Raw genomic sequence first — 16,262 nt, 5'->3', positions numbered from 1 at the left:
GCTCGAGTGATAGATGATTGCCTCAGTAAGTGTCAAGCAGCGCAATTGACTAACGTGCAGTCGTGCCATATCTGTGACACATTGAACGGGTTACCGCTGCAATAGCTTAACTCGACTAGGTGAATACGGCAGCACGTCTGAACCGAGTGATTTACCCGTCGCACATCGTGCGATCCTATTTAAATTTCAATAATCGTGGACAATGGATTTACATAATCGTCCGTATTCCTTCGTGGTCTTGGATTTTCGTGAGAATATGGTTTATATCGTTCAATGAGAGAATTCGATAACTCTATGCAAAATTAATATAGATATTAATAGACAGAGTAGTTTCTTGATACTATATATATATATATATATATATATTCACGTCGCTTGAAATGAATAATATACAATATTTTATGTCAATTAAGACAGTTTCTATTAATAACTATTTCGTTCCTTTCTGATAGTTCAAAATGAACGAATTACGAATATGATTGATACCTATGACATAATATATATCTAAATGTATATCTATTGATTAAACAAGAATAAATATTTTATCTTTACACATTAAAATAAGTATCATGAATACTGTATGTTAATTTAAAGGAGATACATATATATTCTTAACGTGTACATATATAAGATATTAAAAAAAGAGTTCAGAACTTAGAAACCATGTAGTAGTCATTATATTTTTTATAAAAAAAAAAAAAAAAAAATTGAGAATCATTTAATTTTTCTTTGTCAATTAATTTATATCTTTATAAATTAAAAGTTGGATCATTCAAATAAAAATATTTTGTTATCCGGATGAAAAAAAAAAAAAAAACAAAGAAAAGAAAAACAGAAACAAGGAAAATTATTGGATTTATCAGAAAGAAAAGAAAATTTTGTCGCTTGGAAATAAATTAGAGACGTTAAATTAAGGCTTATTTTTAAATTTAACGTAAAAAAAAAAAAATTACAACTCATTACAGATACGCCGGTCTGTAAAGAGGGTAAAAGCGAGGTTGTGGTTGGTGCTCTCAAGCAGGAAACGGTTTCTTTGGTTTGCGCGGTGGAGAGTCATCCACCACCGTTGACCTTTCATTGGACTTTCAATAATTCCGGAGAGTTGATGGAGATGCCACATTCGCGGTACTCTCATGCATCAGTAGCCGGAACTCCGTCAGTCGTGGAGAGTCTGAAAGAGTATCAACAATTCCATGGTTCGAGACTTAACTATACACCCACGACGGAAATGGATTACGGTACAGTCGCATGTTGGGCTACTAACCAGGTCGGGAAGCAAAGATCGGCGTGCCTTTTTCAGGTAAGCTTTATTTATTGTAGACTCCATTTACTTAATTGGTTAGATTTCTTTTCACTCTTTGCCTATTTGTGTTACGATAAATACACATGAAAATTATAATTATCATTTTCTTCTATCCGAAATTTATCCCTATGATCTAAAAAAAAAACAATTAAAAGTTGAATTCTATTTTTTACATTTGTTAGATATTTTGTATTTCAACGATATTATTTCATATAATAGAAATTTCTATGAAAAGAATTGATCGCAATTTAAAATTCATTATCTCGTAAATAAAGAGTAGTACACATGATTAATAATGTTATTAATAGAAAAAACAATATAAACATATATATATATATATATATATATATATATATAACTACATAAATTAAGTAAATAATATTTTCTAAATAGAATATAGAGTATTTACTATAGCTCAGTATATTTAAATATCCTATCATTTTTCAATATCAAGATCAAATTCATGATCACATATCGAAGCTATAGCTTTAACTACATTAGAGCTTTCAAAAGCTCTATAGTATATACCCGTAGATCGAGGTGAATCGATCTGACCTATGGACAATTGTCTTCAGGTGATAGCGGCTGGTCGTCCCTACCCTTTACACAACTGCACCACTACGGAACTGTCAGCACCCTCGGACGTAGAGGAGCTTGGCACGAAATCAGGAACCGGTCTGATCGTACGTTGCTTAGATGGTTACGACGGAGGCCTACCTATCCATAGCTATCAATTAGAGGTTGTAGCCGAAGAGGATGGAGTTCCGATTCTATTGAACAAAACAGTACCGGCCAATCCGAATGGAGCCATCTTTGAGGTCACTGGCCTCACGACCGGCAAAAGTTACCGTCTCTATCTCTACGCTATTAATGCCAAAGGTAGAAGCGATTCCACCATATTGGAGCCTGTCACGCTTAAGGGCGTCGCCATGTATAAAACTGGTAAATATTTTTTAATCTTATTTTCATCGGTACCGTCAACACTACGCTGGTCATTCTATTATATTTAAAATGCAGATGATTCGATTTTTAATATTTAATTAGCTAAAAAAAAAAAAAAATAATAACGCAATGAACTTTTCTTATACTTCATTTGGTAAGTTATCAAGTGTAGGCGTCATAACTCTACAAAATAGTATATTGTAGATACTCGTTTGATTCGTATTGATATTTTCTACAATTTTTTGTCGATTTAAAATTATCAATTTTCATTCAAAAAATATTCTTTTTGACTTCCTGAATCAATTTCTTTGAAAACAATACACTCTATGAAATAGACTATAATAAATATTACATTACTCTCTTTCCTACGTCAGAAAAAAACTTAATAACTTTTATTTGAAACATTTGTTTATAAAAACAAGTAGGATCGCGAAGATATTTAACTATACCACTTAAAAAAAAAAAAAAAAAAAAAAAAAAAACAGAAGATACATCGGGTATATGAATCTGTGAAAAATTCATTAGTCTTTCAAAGAGTTAAATATTTTACTTCTATCCGTATATGTTTCTACATATAAATCTCTGTAAGTAAATTTTCATTATAATTGAAATTTGTTTCATATTATATATCAAGTATGTATACGTATTATATCGTGATATTGTAGGAGGGCTTTGTAAATGAATTCAAGAGATATATAACCTACTTTTCAATATAAAACAGATTAAATGATATAAACGAATCCATTACCGTAAACTTTCGATCCTACGTTCGGGACAATTGTGACGCGACGATGTTTTAAGTTTAATAACTCCTCGAGAAACAATCTCGTTTCGTAGTCGCGTGTTATTTCGAAAGGAGGCGAGAACTTTTCTCGTTACACGACGTGATTATTTTTGTATTACTCCCTGACTATCAGAGCGAGCGAGTGTACGAGCGAGAGAAAGGAGAAACTGAATCGTCTTTGGAGCGATGGGAGCTTTCAAAAATGGTTGAACAAAGTGTATGTGCATGTCTAGGTACATGTTGTAAAGCGAAAGTGTGAACCATTTGAATAGTCCCGCTGTATATGTCACACCACCTTCTGATTTGGGCAAATAGATGTTACCATCCCAACAGAATCGACAGAAGAGATTTAAGGATAACACTATTTCAGTCCCTTGCAATTTAAAAATGGATGTAAAAGAAAAAAAAAATTCTCAAACAAAACTTTTTGCATCGATTTGAACGTTAAATAGTCCTTCTAATTCGTTTAATAAATAAATAAGATAAAAAGGAAGAATGACCAGCGACAGTGATTCAAGTATTAGCGGAATTGCATTATAGGTCTTAATCTGCAAAACGTTGCTTAACGCGAGAACATTTATTATTCGTTAAATTTTTTATATTTCAACTTGGCAAACTTTGAGAGCGTAAAAGAAATTCTCCCTCTTTTTTCTTTTCCCTTTCTCCTCCTTTTATTTTAATTCTCCGTGTGAACTGTCCTTTGGAAAATACAAGACTTTGACGTTAAAAACATACATTGAAGAAAAATAAAAATATAACGGGGAACGTTTGCCAGTCTTGTAGTCTTTTAAATCGTCGTCTTCCTTCCTAAGTGTATTCGAAAATGATTTTGATGAGGGACGGAAAAGAAAAATCAGCAACGAATTTAAAGTAATATCTCGCTCACATATCCAGAAGAAACGAGTGAAAAGAAAGGAACTACGAGGAAGTAAAAAAAAAAAAAAAGAAAAAAATAAGAAAGAAAGAAGTTTGCTTTCATGCAGTTTGCAAGCTCATGGAACACGTCGTAAGCTCTCGTGAGTGACGTTGCTACTGGTGCGACTCTTATTTACGAGGGTCATAGAGCGTGAAAGCGTTGGAAGAAATATTTCAGTTAGATTTAACCATCTGCACGTAACAGAATATCTATAAATAGTATTGATAGCACACAAAGTATTCACAAATTTCGATAATTTATGTCGGACCAATTTGATATCGTTTCGATTACGCGTATACGATAAATTTTATACAAAATCGTTTCTCTCTCTCTCTCTCTCTCTCTCTCTCTCTTTCTCTATTACTATCTGTCCTTAAGAATAAGCGTACATATGTACATATTGTATCGACTGTAAACGTATATATTATAAAAGCTTTTCTGAAACTATTCTCTTGAATTTCTGTAAAATTTTATCGAGATCGATCGATTACCTTAGTTACTTTTCGAAATCCTTCCAGAGATATGCACTTAACAACATGACATTTTGCATCCCAATGGGCACGCGACGCCATTCGAAATTGCTGGAAACATAGCTTGATAGGTGAGACACAAGGACGACGGATATAATCGCGATTGCACAAATAGTCCAGAGTAGACGCGTCGGTATTGCAATTAGTCGGTTAACCACCCCCTCACGAGAGGCTCGCACCGTGGTCGCTGATGTTTCGAGGTGGATCGCAGACTCGGTGAGTGAGGGAGAGGGAATGGAGATAGAGAGAGTGCAGGAGAGAGAGAGAGAGAGAGAGAGAGAGAGAGAGAGAGAGAGAAGAGGAATCGCCAGTTTCCAGCCTGGGAGAGGGCTGGCTTGTAATGCTGAACACAGCGCAACGCGACCACAGGTATCGGACTCTGCGGACCTTGCAATTAACAAAACAGATTACTCTCAATCAACGAACATCGTCCCTCTCACTCTTACTCCCTTTCCCTTCTGGCAATGTAACGCGTGCGTCGACCATTCCGATGCTAGCTTTCGATGCATCTATCCCTAATTCAACTTCTCTCTCTCTCTCTCTCCCTCCCCCTTTCCCTCTCCCTCTCTCTCTTTCTCCCTTTCCCTCTCCCTCTCTCTCTTTCTCCCTTTCCCTCTACCTTCTCCTCTTCCTCTTCCTCTGAACCTGCACATGTCCATCTCATATCCACTTTCTATCGTATTAGGGATGATCAACAGAGTATACTACGAAGCAGTAGTATGATATCTTCGTCCTTGTAACGAATTAATCGACAAATGTATTATATAAATCAATCGTTTTGATCGATAGTCCTCGTTAAAAATAGTTAAAGAATAAAGAAATGCGTTTTCATTTCTTGAAAGTTTGAAAAGTCTCGACAATTAATGGCGCCCATACACCATGCTTTTCAGTGTATTTATATCTAAAAGAAAAGCTCGCGTATATATAATAAATATACTGGGTAGACAAGCGTGAAAGCCTAGACCGCGGGATACGCTATTCGAAAAGGACGATTTTCCGGGTCCATGCTTCTCGGCTAGCGACGCTAGCAGAAACCATCTTTTATTCCTTCCTTCCTTCCTTCCTTTCTACCTTCTTTTCTCTTCTCTTATCTTATACCGCAAAAGAGATTACGGAGAGAGTGAACTAAACGTGGCGTGTTCCTTCCTTTACGTCGCTTAGACACGAATATTCTATGTATTTGTACAAACGGATCATACGGGAATCTGGTTCTTCATTTTATGGTTGAAAGTTTGTTCATATTGAACCTCGTTATCTCTAATGTTCATGTTAAATTTCGATGAATTGAATAGGTAACATGGAATCGTAAGTGAACTCTGGATTAATAGAATAAATGATTTATTCTATGCCGTTATATAAATTAATGTTAGAATGAAATGAAATATTAGAATAAAATTTAATTAATTTTAATGATAATTTTAATAATAATTTAAATAATTAAAATAATAATTTCAAATGAAACAATGCTCGAGTCTCCAACGAAGATTATTAATTTTGTTAAATGGCTTTGTTGTACGTTAATTAATGTTTGTCTTAATTATTAGTACGACTTTTCCTCCCCCCTTTTTCTTTTCTCATTCAATCTGTCAAGCATGGCGTTTCTTCTTCTAATTTAGTTCTGTTTTCCACTCACATTCTTTCTCTATTCTCTCTCTCTCTCTCTCTCTCTCTCTCTCTCTCTCTCTGTATGCGCGAGTCCCCGCGGAGGTGCAAATATTGATTTGACGAGCGTAAGCCCGCGGCGCTGATTTGCTCGAATACCAAGCTACCTACAGCTGGGTAGAGCCTATTTGCGGTCTCTTTGCAATGTATTTTACTCAGTAGGAACAGGCCAGTTATAACCAAGAAATTAGACAATATTCTCTATTTTGTAATACAATTATATAAAAATATAATTATAAATTATAATTGATATAATAATGCAGCTTTATAATGTAATAAAAAAATCATATTTACCGATAGGAAAGGATATTAGATAGGTAGGAAAGAGAATAAGGAAATGGTGATATTCCTCGAGTATGTTCGACCGAAAGGATGAACATCGACAAGTCTGGTCTTTCGACGTTTTTGGCTATTTTCTTCGTTGCTGATACGTTCTCGTCGAAAGTGAGCGAACGCAGTGTGGCCGATTGTTTAGCCCGGAGCTAGTACGCGGATGGTTTTAGAATGCAATTCTTTCGAAATTGGTTTCGGGTTTCCGCGGGATTGCTTCGATTTAGGACGAATTGCTTGGTTGCCTTAAAGCCGGCTAGCCTCGCGGTACACCGCGCCATTCGCCCGCCTCCAAAGCGCAAAAGAGTACTCGCGTCGTTCGCGAAGACCCTCCTATTTCGCTTGCACACATTTATATATATCTACATGTACATGTATCCACATCGATTCCATTCTCGAGTTTTTCCTTTTACTTCTCCTCCTTCCTCTATTTCTCTTGATATCGAAACTACTCGAACGGCAGGCGTATCTCTTACCGTATTGACTCAAGCTCCATGCTTTTATCCCCTTCAGCGAGCTTTGCTTTGCCCGAAAAATGGCAAACCTTCGATAGAGAAACGAAGCAAAATCATCCTTGAATTCGAAGAAGATTCGATGTTCTGTGATACCTTTTCCGAAAATTGGAAAGACGAATTATCGGAACTCTCAAATTCATTTATTATAGGATGATTTACAAACGAGAAATAATATTTTTAAAAATGTATACGAACGAAAATGTAAGTAAACATTTTTCTAGGGAACACTCGTATGTAAATATTATCGTTTCTGAAAAATAAAAGGAAATATAGGGATTATCAATTTTATAAATGTAGGATATATGATAAAAGTTGGGCCGTCGGGTAATCTGGACTGGCACTCGAATCCGGATTTTCCGCTTTTCGAGCATTTATTTTAACCATTAAGCTATTCAGGCCCTTCAGTCAACTTCTCCATTGATGCTTTACTTGTATGAAATGAATGTGCTTGCTTTCATGTGAATAAAAATAAATTCATAATTTACAGTGAAAAATGTACGATGAATGTGACATTGATTTACAGGATATTTACTATTTTTCGTCATTTTATTTATTTTCTTTTTTTTTTTCTTTTTTTGACATTTTATGAATCTATTCACATCGTCGTTCATTTATGAATAATTCTTTATTAATTGAATGGATCTTTGTGTTATTATTTGTAACGTTTCTAATATCAATTGACGGTACATTCACAAAACCATCGAATGTATATGTGAGAAATATCGTACTCTTTCATAAAACTCTGTTGATTGAGTATCTTTGTTCACCGGAACAGGGAAGTAGTGTTCGATCGACGTGCATTGTGTATCTTAAGTGTACTCGTAAAAGAGAAGCGTTGAATAACAATGCCTCCAAAGGAAACAGCAACGGAATGTTTTCTGATTGCTGTCGAGACAAATCCGCGTTGCAGCGTGGCTCGTCGGATAATCGCAGCTCCATTAATCAGCTTTTGTGAAGTTTCGTATTGTAGTTGTTGGCTCCGTCTTTCTCTCTCGCTGTCTCTCTCGTTTGTTACCATCGTTGAGCGTTGTGCCAACGACGAAGTCAATATTTGGCAAATAGTCGAGGCAGTACACGTGCCCATTTCCGTTGTTGCTGCATCATTATTTCTGTTTCTGTTTTAAATTCAATTAGTAATAGGATATGAGCATAACCGAAGTTTCAATATATTAAATTGACGAAACAATGTCTTTCAAGATATTATGTATATTCGATCAGAAAGAGAGAGAGAGAGAGAGAGAGAGAGAGAGAAAAACAAACAATCTCATAATTCTCTTTTAAGATCGAACTCCGGAATTTCCACGTTGGCTCGTTTTCCGCAAGTTTTGTCAGTGGTAGAAAACGACGATGTAATACGTCGACGTGTGTATATATATATATATATAGGTATATGTATAAAGTACTATCGCTGAGTCACCGAATAAGTACCTTTAATGCAAATTCACGAGTTTGGATTCTTGCCCGTCGTTAACTTCGACCATAGCCAAGCATCGGCGTAGGTTGTAAATTATACTAATAATTATGAATTAACGGGTTGAGTGTTGTTGCAAATTTCATTGAAACATCTATAAAATCATTTTACTGATACTTACGATTATGCAACTGATCATAATGTAAGATCTTAAAATAATTATAAATAACTACTATATATATAAATATTTTTTTCACACGATCTTGTGTCTTAAATGTTATCATTAAATTTGCATATATGCGTTTATAGGAATTGGTCGTGGTATTTATCTTCAATAATCATTAATACATATTGCATACAATATGATTTAATTTCGTGTCATTTAAAATGGTGAAGCCACTAGACTGATTGAGGTGTACAATTAATTAGAAAATGCAAACGCAATAACCAATAGACTGATCATGCATTTCTGTTTTCACAATTTGTTATCAATTTAATTTCGTCATATAACTCTCTTTTTCGCGTGAATATAACATAGAGTACAAAACTAAAAAATCAGCAACGAAAACCGTAACATTGATATTTTACAGTAACCGGGTAGTGGTTTCACGTATTTCAATTGTTATAAATGTATATTACTTTATATGTATTTATTCTCTTTTTTTTTTTTTTTTTTTTTCAACAAAATCATTGTTTACGTTTTATTTATTTATATTAACAGAATAATAAAATACGACCGTGCAACGAAAATTCTATTGCAAACATTTTTCTGTACTATGTTTTCTTTTTCCAAAGATAATTTTGTGGAGATCATTACGTGACGTTAAGTCGTTTAAATTGTCCTACATGTACATATAATGTAGCTCGTAGAAATACATAGTGTATAGCACGTTGTAACAGGATCGCGCATCTCTATTTATACACGCACGCCAGGTGAACGGTAATAGCGCCATTATAGACATACCTTTGTTAATTATGGTCCTGCTTATTAAGCTGACCTCGGTGATATTGATGGGCGAGTTTGTCGCATGCTTCGGTGAGACAAGTGCAACATGAGAGAGAGAGAGAGAGAGAGGGAGAGAGACGAGATAGAAGAGAGGGAGAGAGAGAGACAGAGAGAGAGAGAAAGAGGGAGAAAGAGGGAGAGATATAACTTCCATATCTCTGCGTTATCTCGATGCGAAAGGCACACACATATATATATATATATATATATATATATATATACATATATATATTCGTAATACCTCACTGAAAACGCATTTGCTTCTTAATGATCAAGAGAGAGGGAGAAAGAGAGAGAAAAAAGGAGTAATGAAAAAGCAAAAAAGCAAAAGAGAAAAAGAGTAAATATATTTAAAGAAAACTAAATTCGGATTAAAGGGATATCTTTTTATTCCTTTTAATTAATAATTTCTTAAGATTAATAATAAACTTAATTATGTTTCAATCTGTTAACAACTAAGCAATTTTTAAGGCTGAATAAAAAAGGAAAGAAAAGAATAGAGGTTGTCTCTCTCTCTCTCTCTCTCTCTCTCTCTCTCTCTCATAAATGAATAGTAAAAGTATATAATTCTTTTAAAATCAAAAAGATCGATGATTCGTGTCCAGCCGTATATTATATGAATAGCATATTAAAAAAATTTGAAATACGATTCCAAAATTATTCCTTTGAAATATCCATTTATCCGAATAGTTAAAGCATTATTATCGGGAAAAGAGAATTTTGCATTTCAAATCGAACTCAAAAGTTTCCAAGTATTATTCAAAGGAAGAATGAAGAAGATAGATAGATAGATAGATAGATAGATAGATAGATAGATAGAGATAAAGATAGAGAAAGAGAAAGAGAAAAAGGAATAGAGAGTCAGCTTATATACATGACTCAGCGTGTATTCAGTGCAATGATCGCTTTTAGATCTATCATTCAGCAGCAGACTCTCTTTGTATTACACACCGTCGCATGTCAATAATAGGGAAGTTGTAGGATATCTTTCATCTGTGTGCTTTCGTTTCCGTGAACAAAGAGAGATCGAACTTTAAAGCACAGGAACCAAAAGCGAGAAGCTCCGGGAAGTTCGACGTGAGAAGAAAGAAAAAGGAAAAAAGAAAAAAAGAAAAGAAAAAGAAAAAGAAAAAGAAAAGTAAAAAAAGAAATGGAATAAGATATGATCCAGTATCGTAATAAGGACACCGCCAATTTCTTGACAGACTGATCGTCGAACTTATCACTTACAAAGTATAAAATTCATTCTATCAATAATGTCAATCATCAATAGCTTTAATATAATATTATCTTTTCAAAAATTATCATGATACTCTTACATGATAATTTATAATAATAAAATTTAATAATATTTTTAAAATCTGATTAAATATCAATATATATATATATATATATATATATATATATATATATATATAATGGATATTAAATCATTCAAAACAAGAATATTTTCGTTTTTACGAATATGAATTACGCGATTTATTTTTGAACATTCTTTCGTATGATCGGGCTAATATATTTTACAAGAATAAGTTAAATGGAATAATCTGTGGAAGAAAGAAAGAGAGTGAGAGAGAGAGAGAGAGAGAGAGAGAGAGAAAGAGAGAGAGAGAAAGAGGAGAAGAGAGAAATGAAAGGATAGGGATGGTTTATAGAGATAAAAGTGGAAGGGTGGCAAGAAGATCGATACAAGTTCCGGTTGATCGAGTATTTTACGTTGCTGTTGCGACAGGCAACACGGATGCATCGATGCTGAGTCCATTGCTACTGGGTCTGGCAGCTACGGCGACCCTTTTGGCCCTGGCCGTAGCTGGTATCCTGGCGGCGCTCTACCGGAAGCATTCGAACGGCCGTGCCGGAAGTCCAAAGCACGCTCCGATCGTGTGCGAGCCACCTAATGCAGGTGCAACCACCCCAGTGCACCCTCAGACCAAGCAGGCGGTCGATGACATCGATCCGGACATCATACCGAACGAATACGGTGAGGGAACGACCTAACTTTTCTTCACCTTTGCCTTTCGATCACTTTCCCTTCGATTATATTATACAAACTTAAAAAAAAAAAGAAAAAAAAAGAGAGAGAGAGAGAGCTAATACTTGAAATTTAACCGATAAAGTATCGCCGAATTACAAGTACAATTATAAAGGCTAATAATACTTATCGAAGATTAACTTACAAACTAAATTAGCTCAAGTTGCCAAACTAAAAGTTAACCTCCTTTACACTCTGGTATTATGTTCTTATTTCTAATTTTACATAATTACTCGATTCATAAAAGAATCATAAAAGTTTTCGCACAGTACAGCCAAACGCATTTAAAAAATTTCACGCATGTAGAACTTCGAACGGAATTGAATATTTTTACTTGTATCAAATGTTATCGCGAGCAAACAATTTTCACGATCGCGAAATATAAAAATTTTCTTATTAAATTTTTACTTAATCTTTCGAAAAATTATTTTAATAAAACAATTTCGTTCCTTTCAATCAGTATTTCTTTCAATCAGTATTTCAATCAGTATTTCATCATTCGTTGAATACCATTATAACTCTAATAACAAGACATTCGATTATTTCTATAGGAACGTATTTTAAAAGAGTTTCAAGGGTCCCTTGAATGGTAGAAAAAATACATGATCCACAGAAGTGGCTGATAGTACACGTGTTAAATATTAAATTGATTTTTAAGTACAGTACTGCTTGGCTTAAAGTCGAAGAGCTTTACCTTGGAATACCGTTACTTTATCAGCGAGTAAGACCTTTCAGCTTTACCAAAGAACTGCGTAGGAATTCTTTTAAATCTTTTATCGTAGCACACTTAATTCCTGAACACTCTCGAATATTAAAGCAGATAAAAGAATAAGAAAAGATATATATATATATATATATATATATATATATATATATATATATACATATATATTTTAAACAAAGTGAAGAATCTTCAATTTTACGTTCTTGATAAAGACAATGATTCATAACTCGTTGAAACAAGCCTGTTCATTAATCTCCTATTCTTTATAATCAAGAATTAAAATATAAATTGGTCATTTTCTATCTTACCAAAGAAAGACCATCTAATTTCTTATGGTTTCTCTCTCTCTCTCTTTCTCTTTTTCTCTCTTATTTTCATGATTAGCTTACTTTTGTATCTGTTAAAATCCGTGATAATGGAAACGATATATATATATATATATATATATATATATATATATATATATATAAAAAGAAACAAAAAAGCTAAAAGAGATAAGAAAGAGAAGCTTAATCTTTCCGTCTTGATTTAATCGATCTAATTGACTTAGCATGGCTTAACATGGCTTCCTAAAATCTGTTCGTAGAAAGAAGACCTTTAACGTATACACCCGTCTACAAGACACCACCTCAACGAAGAAAAAAGGATCGAGTCACGGATGAAACAATCTCGCCTGAGAAAAGACCAATAGTTCAGCACGGTTTGGATCTACCATCGGATCCTGTACTCGCCGATTGCCTTTCAACACCTGCCATTAACTATCCGCAAAATCATGTCACCCATCAGACAATTTATGGCCATCAGCCAACCATGGCGGACTTCAAGCAAATGGCGATGGACGCCTATAATCAACGTAATAACCAAAATGTAAGTGATAATCCTCTTTTTTGATTTTTTTTCATATAGCTTTTTTCTTATCTTTTTTGTTTTTTATAATATAACGCTTTGATTAATAACTTTTGCTATCTGATCATGCATGGCTAATACCAATCCGATTACTCATCCGATTTCTTTAATTATAAGAAAAGAATCCTTTTTTCTTTATTGTAATATATTATATCTAACTTACAATTAATCTTTATATATACTTTTAGAAACTTAAATATTAATATAGAGATATGTTTATTAATTATATAGATATACTTATATGCTATACGTGCGATTATAGTAAGATTATATAAATTTCCAAAATAAAATAAACGAAGATATAAGTAAATTTTTCGTCAAGATAATATTGAAACACTTTAAAAGGTTAGAATTTAGGGTTAAAATTCATGGATAGTGTAATTTTCAATCTATTTTCTTCGTTCTTTTAACTGCTCGAGTAGCGTACGATAGTACTTTAAGTGTCCTTGACTAAACGAATGAGCTTCTTTTAAAGATTTGGAGTTTCAGTGGAAGACGATGAAGGTAAAACGAGAAGGAAGGGATAGAGGTAAAAGTCCGGGAATAAGAGTGGTGAGGGGTTGCGAGAGGGTGAGTTCACTCGCTTTAATATGCGGCAGTCTTCCACTTTAACTTTTCCGGTTTAGCGGAGCCTTGGGTTATCTGTGCCTTCGTAAGTTTAATTGCCTTGAAGTTTTCTCGATAATTCGAGGAGGCCAGTCCCGATGCGCGTAACTCCTCTGAAAGCCGACTTTTGTATCTACCCCGAAGGTGATTGCCTTCGGTGATTTCGAATAATTTTAATATCGAAATAGTATCTTCGACCGATTGGAATTATTCCGAAAGATATCTCACTTTAATCGTACGTATTATATCTATAACATATGATTGTGTTTAATATTTGATCGTTTAATTCAATATTACTTATAATTTTATATATTCGCTTTGTTTAGACTATCTCCTTAAACTCTTTCGCTTTATATATTACTTTTTAATTTGACTTTAGTTCTATCTTTATTTTTTTTTTTTTTTTTTAATTTTTTTTCTATCTTTCTTCTTTATTTTAATTCGCTCATTTTGATTTTCATTTCGACAAATTATATATCGATTTTAGTGAAGTTCATTAAAATCTTTCTTTATAAAAAGCTTGTAGATCGATGCATGTATCGTGACGTTCTTCTTAATCCGCAAGCACGACGTGATAAAAAAGACGATTCGTTGATTACGAAAGCTCGCTTCTTTCTTGTTCCGCGTCATTTCACGAGGCAAGCCTTTGTTAAGACGAGATAGGAAAGACGACGATGACGATGACGACGACGACGACGACGACGACGACGACGAGGACGAAGACGACGACGATGGAAAAATATCATTCGCGTTGCTTTCAGGTGTATTACAGCCTTCAAAGGGCGAGCAAATGTTTATCGTCGATGCCGCAGAGGCCGGTCTCTTCGTCAATTTCTGCTCAGGGGAAATTTCATCAGCCGGAAGTGGTGACGCGCTCAAATCGAATACAAGAGAGCTGTATATAATAAGAGAGTGCCCATTCTCTCTTACATTCTCATTTTTCTTTTTCTTTTTTTTTTTTTTTTTTTCTTTTTCCCAGTTTACTTTTTCTCTTCTCATGGTAATGCCACGTGTACGGAGTATCATAGAAATGTTTGGACAATTTTTTTTTTTTCTCTTTAATTAATTAACACTTTCTAAATCGATATAATGCATTATGAATTTTTAATCGTTCATCATGAATTTAATAAAACTAATTTAACATTAATTACATTCTGATTGTATGACCATTGAATTTTAATGTCTACATTAGTTCTTTATCATTCAGAAAAGATTTAGCTTTCGATTTAGAACAAGTGATTCAATTTTAAAAAGTGCCAAATATTTATGTGATCCACCGTATACAATTAATATATAAGTTAGAGGAAGGGTAAAAGAAAGAGAAAGAGATAGACGGATAAACACGTAAAAAGATAAGAAGAAGAGAAAGAGAAAAAGAGAGAAAGAGAGAGGGAGAGAGAGAGAGAGAAAGAGAAAGAAAAGAAGAAGAAACCAAGGACAAAAAAATCCTCTTGACATTTCGTAATTTACGTTGATCATCATTTTCAACGAGTTCATGGGATTTTCATTATAACGTTGATTGTACAAAACTTCGTTCGAAGAATAGAATATGATATTATTCAAAATCGTCATGGCGGGAACGCAGACTTCGAGATTCGGATAAAAGTGAAATTTTTTGGCGATTCATTTTCTCTGTGTTCTCAAAGACGTACAATATTCTTCGGCTATAACATTTTCGTTATTTCGTGTTTCATCGATAACAATATTGTAGATCGAGTAAAAAAAAAAAAAAAGAAGAAAAACAATAAATACAAGTTTCGATTGAGAAGTATGTATATATAAATATATATATATATATATACACAAACACACATACACATACATACACATAAAACGTACATATATATATATATTATATAAGTATATTATATAAATATATATATATATATTATATATACATAAATATATTTTGAGGATATTTCTTACAAGAACACGAACTATGAAAGACTGGTAACGCGACACAAAAGTAAGAAAAGGAGAATAAATAAATATAAATAATCGTTAATAAAATAAATACATTCATCCCATTTATTAATCATTCTAATCAAGCAAGATACACTTTATCGAGGCGCTGATGGATATAATATAAAAGCACGAAAAAAAAAAAAAAGAGAGAGAAAATAACGAAAAGAGCATAGTCGTTGGCGACGATCAGAGACTTAACATGTTTTCGTTCCCGTTCATCGACGCTGCCACGTGCGCGCGTCGTGCTGACGCGTACGTTTTACTGTTTATATGAGATTAGTTTTTGTACAAAGGAATCTATTGTAAATAGGCGCCGAGCCTGGGACACCTGTAGAGAGTAGTCAAAATAATGTCCGAATTTCATTCGATAAACATAATTGAAAAAAAAGAAAAAAAAAAAAAAAAAAAAAAAAAAAGAAAATAAAGAAAAAGAATTAAATAAATAAATGAATAAATGAATGATTGAATAAATAAATAATTAATTAATTAATCAATTCAACAAATGAGCCGTGAAATGTCCGATCGCATAACATTAATGAACAAAATTCAATGACGTAAGAAAATAAAGAGAAATACGTTTCATCTGTTTTATAGAAAAAGAGGAAAAAAAGAAAAAAAAAAAAAAAAAGA

At 33.5% G+C, this 16,262-nt stretch overlaps 1 protein-coding gene across 3 annotated transcripts in view; it reads left to right on the top strand.

Moving 5' to 3' along the window:
* Positions 1–15,981, top strand: part of LOC118443274 (neural cell adhesion molecule 1-B) — a 112,044-nt gene extending 96,063 nt beyond the window's left edge. Inside the window, exons 8-12 of one of the 3 annotated variants that reach the window (XM_035870008.2) lie at positions 966–1,300; positions 1,879–2,245; positions 11,132–11,380; positions 12,742–13,022; positions 14,429–15,563. In XM_035870008.2, the coding sequence (XP_035725901.1) occupies positions 966–1,300; positions 1,879–2,245; positions 11,132–11,380; positions 12,742–13,022; positions 14,429–14,572 (1,376 nt within the window). In that variant the 3' untranslated portion in view covers positions 14,573–15,563. Of the gene's footprint in view, positions 1–965; positions 1,301–1,878; positions 2,246–11,131; positions 11,381–12,741; positions 13,023–14,428 lie in introns of all 3 variants that reach the window. The other 2 variants (XM_035870003.2, XM_035870009.2) reach the window with 2 other exon arrangements.
* Positions 15,982–16,262: the final 281 nt, after the last annotated feature.

The sequence above is a fragment of the Vespa mandarinia genome, chromosome 9, assembly GCF_050613455.1.
Source record: "Vespa mandarinia isolate Hongniang chromosome 9, ASM5061345v1, whole genome shotgun sequence".
NCBI classification, from domain to species: Eukaryota; Metazoa; Arthropoda; class Insecta; order Hymenoptera; family Vespidae; genus Vespa; species Vespa mandarinia.
This window is presented reverse-complemented; position numbering and strand designations above follow the sequence as displayed.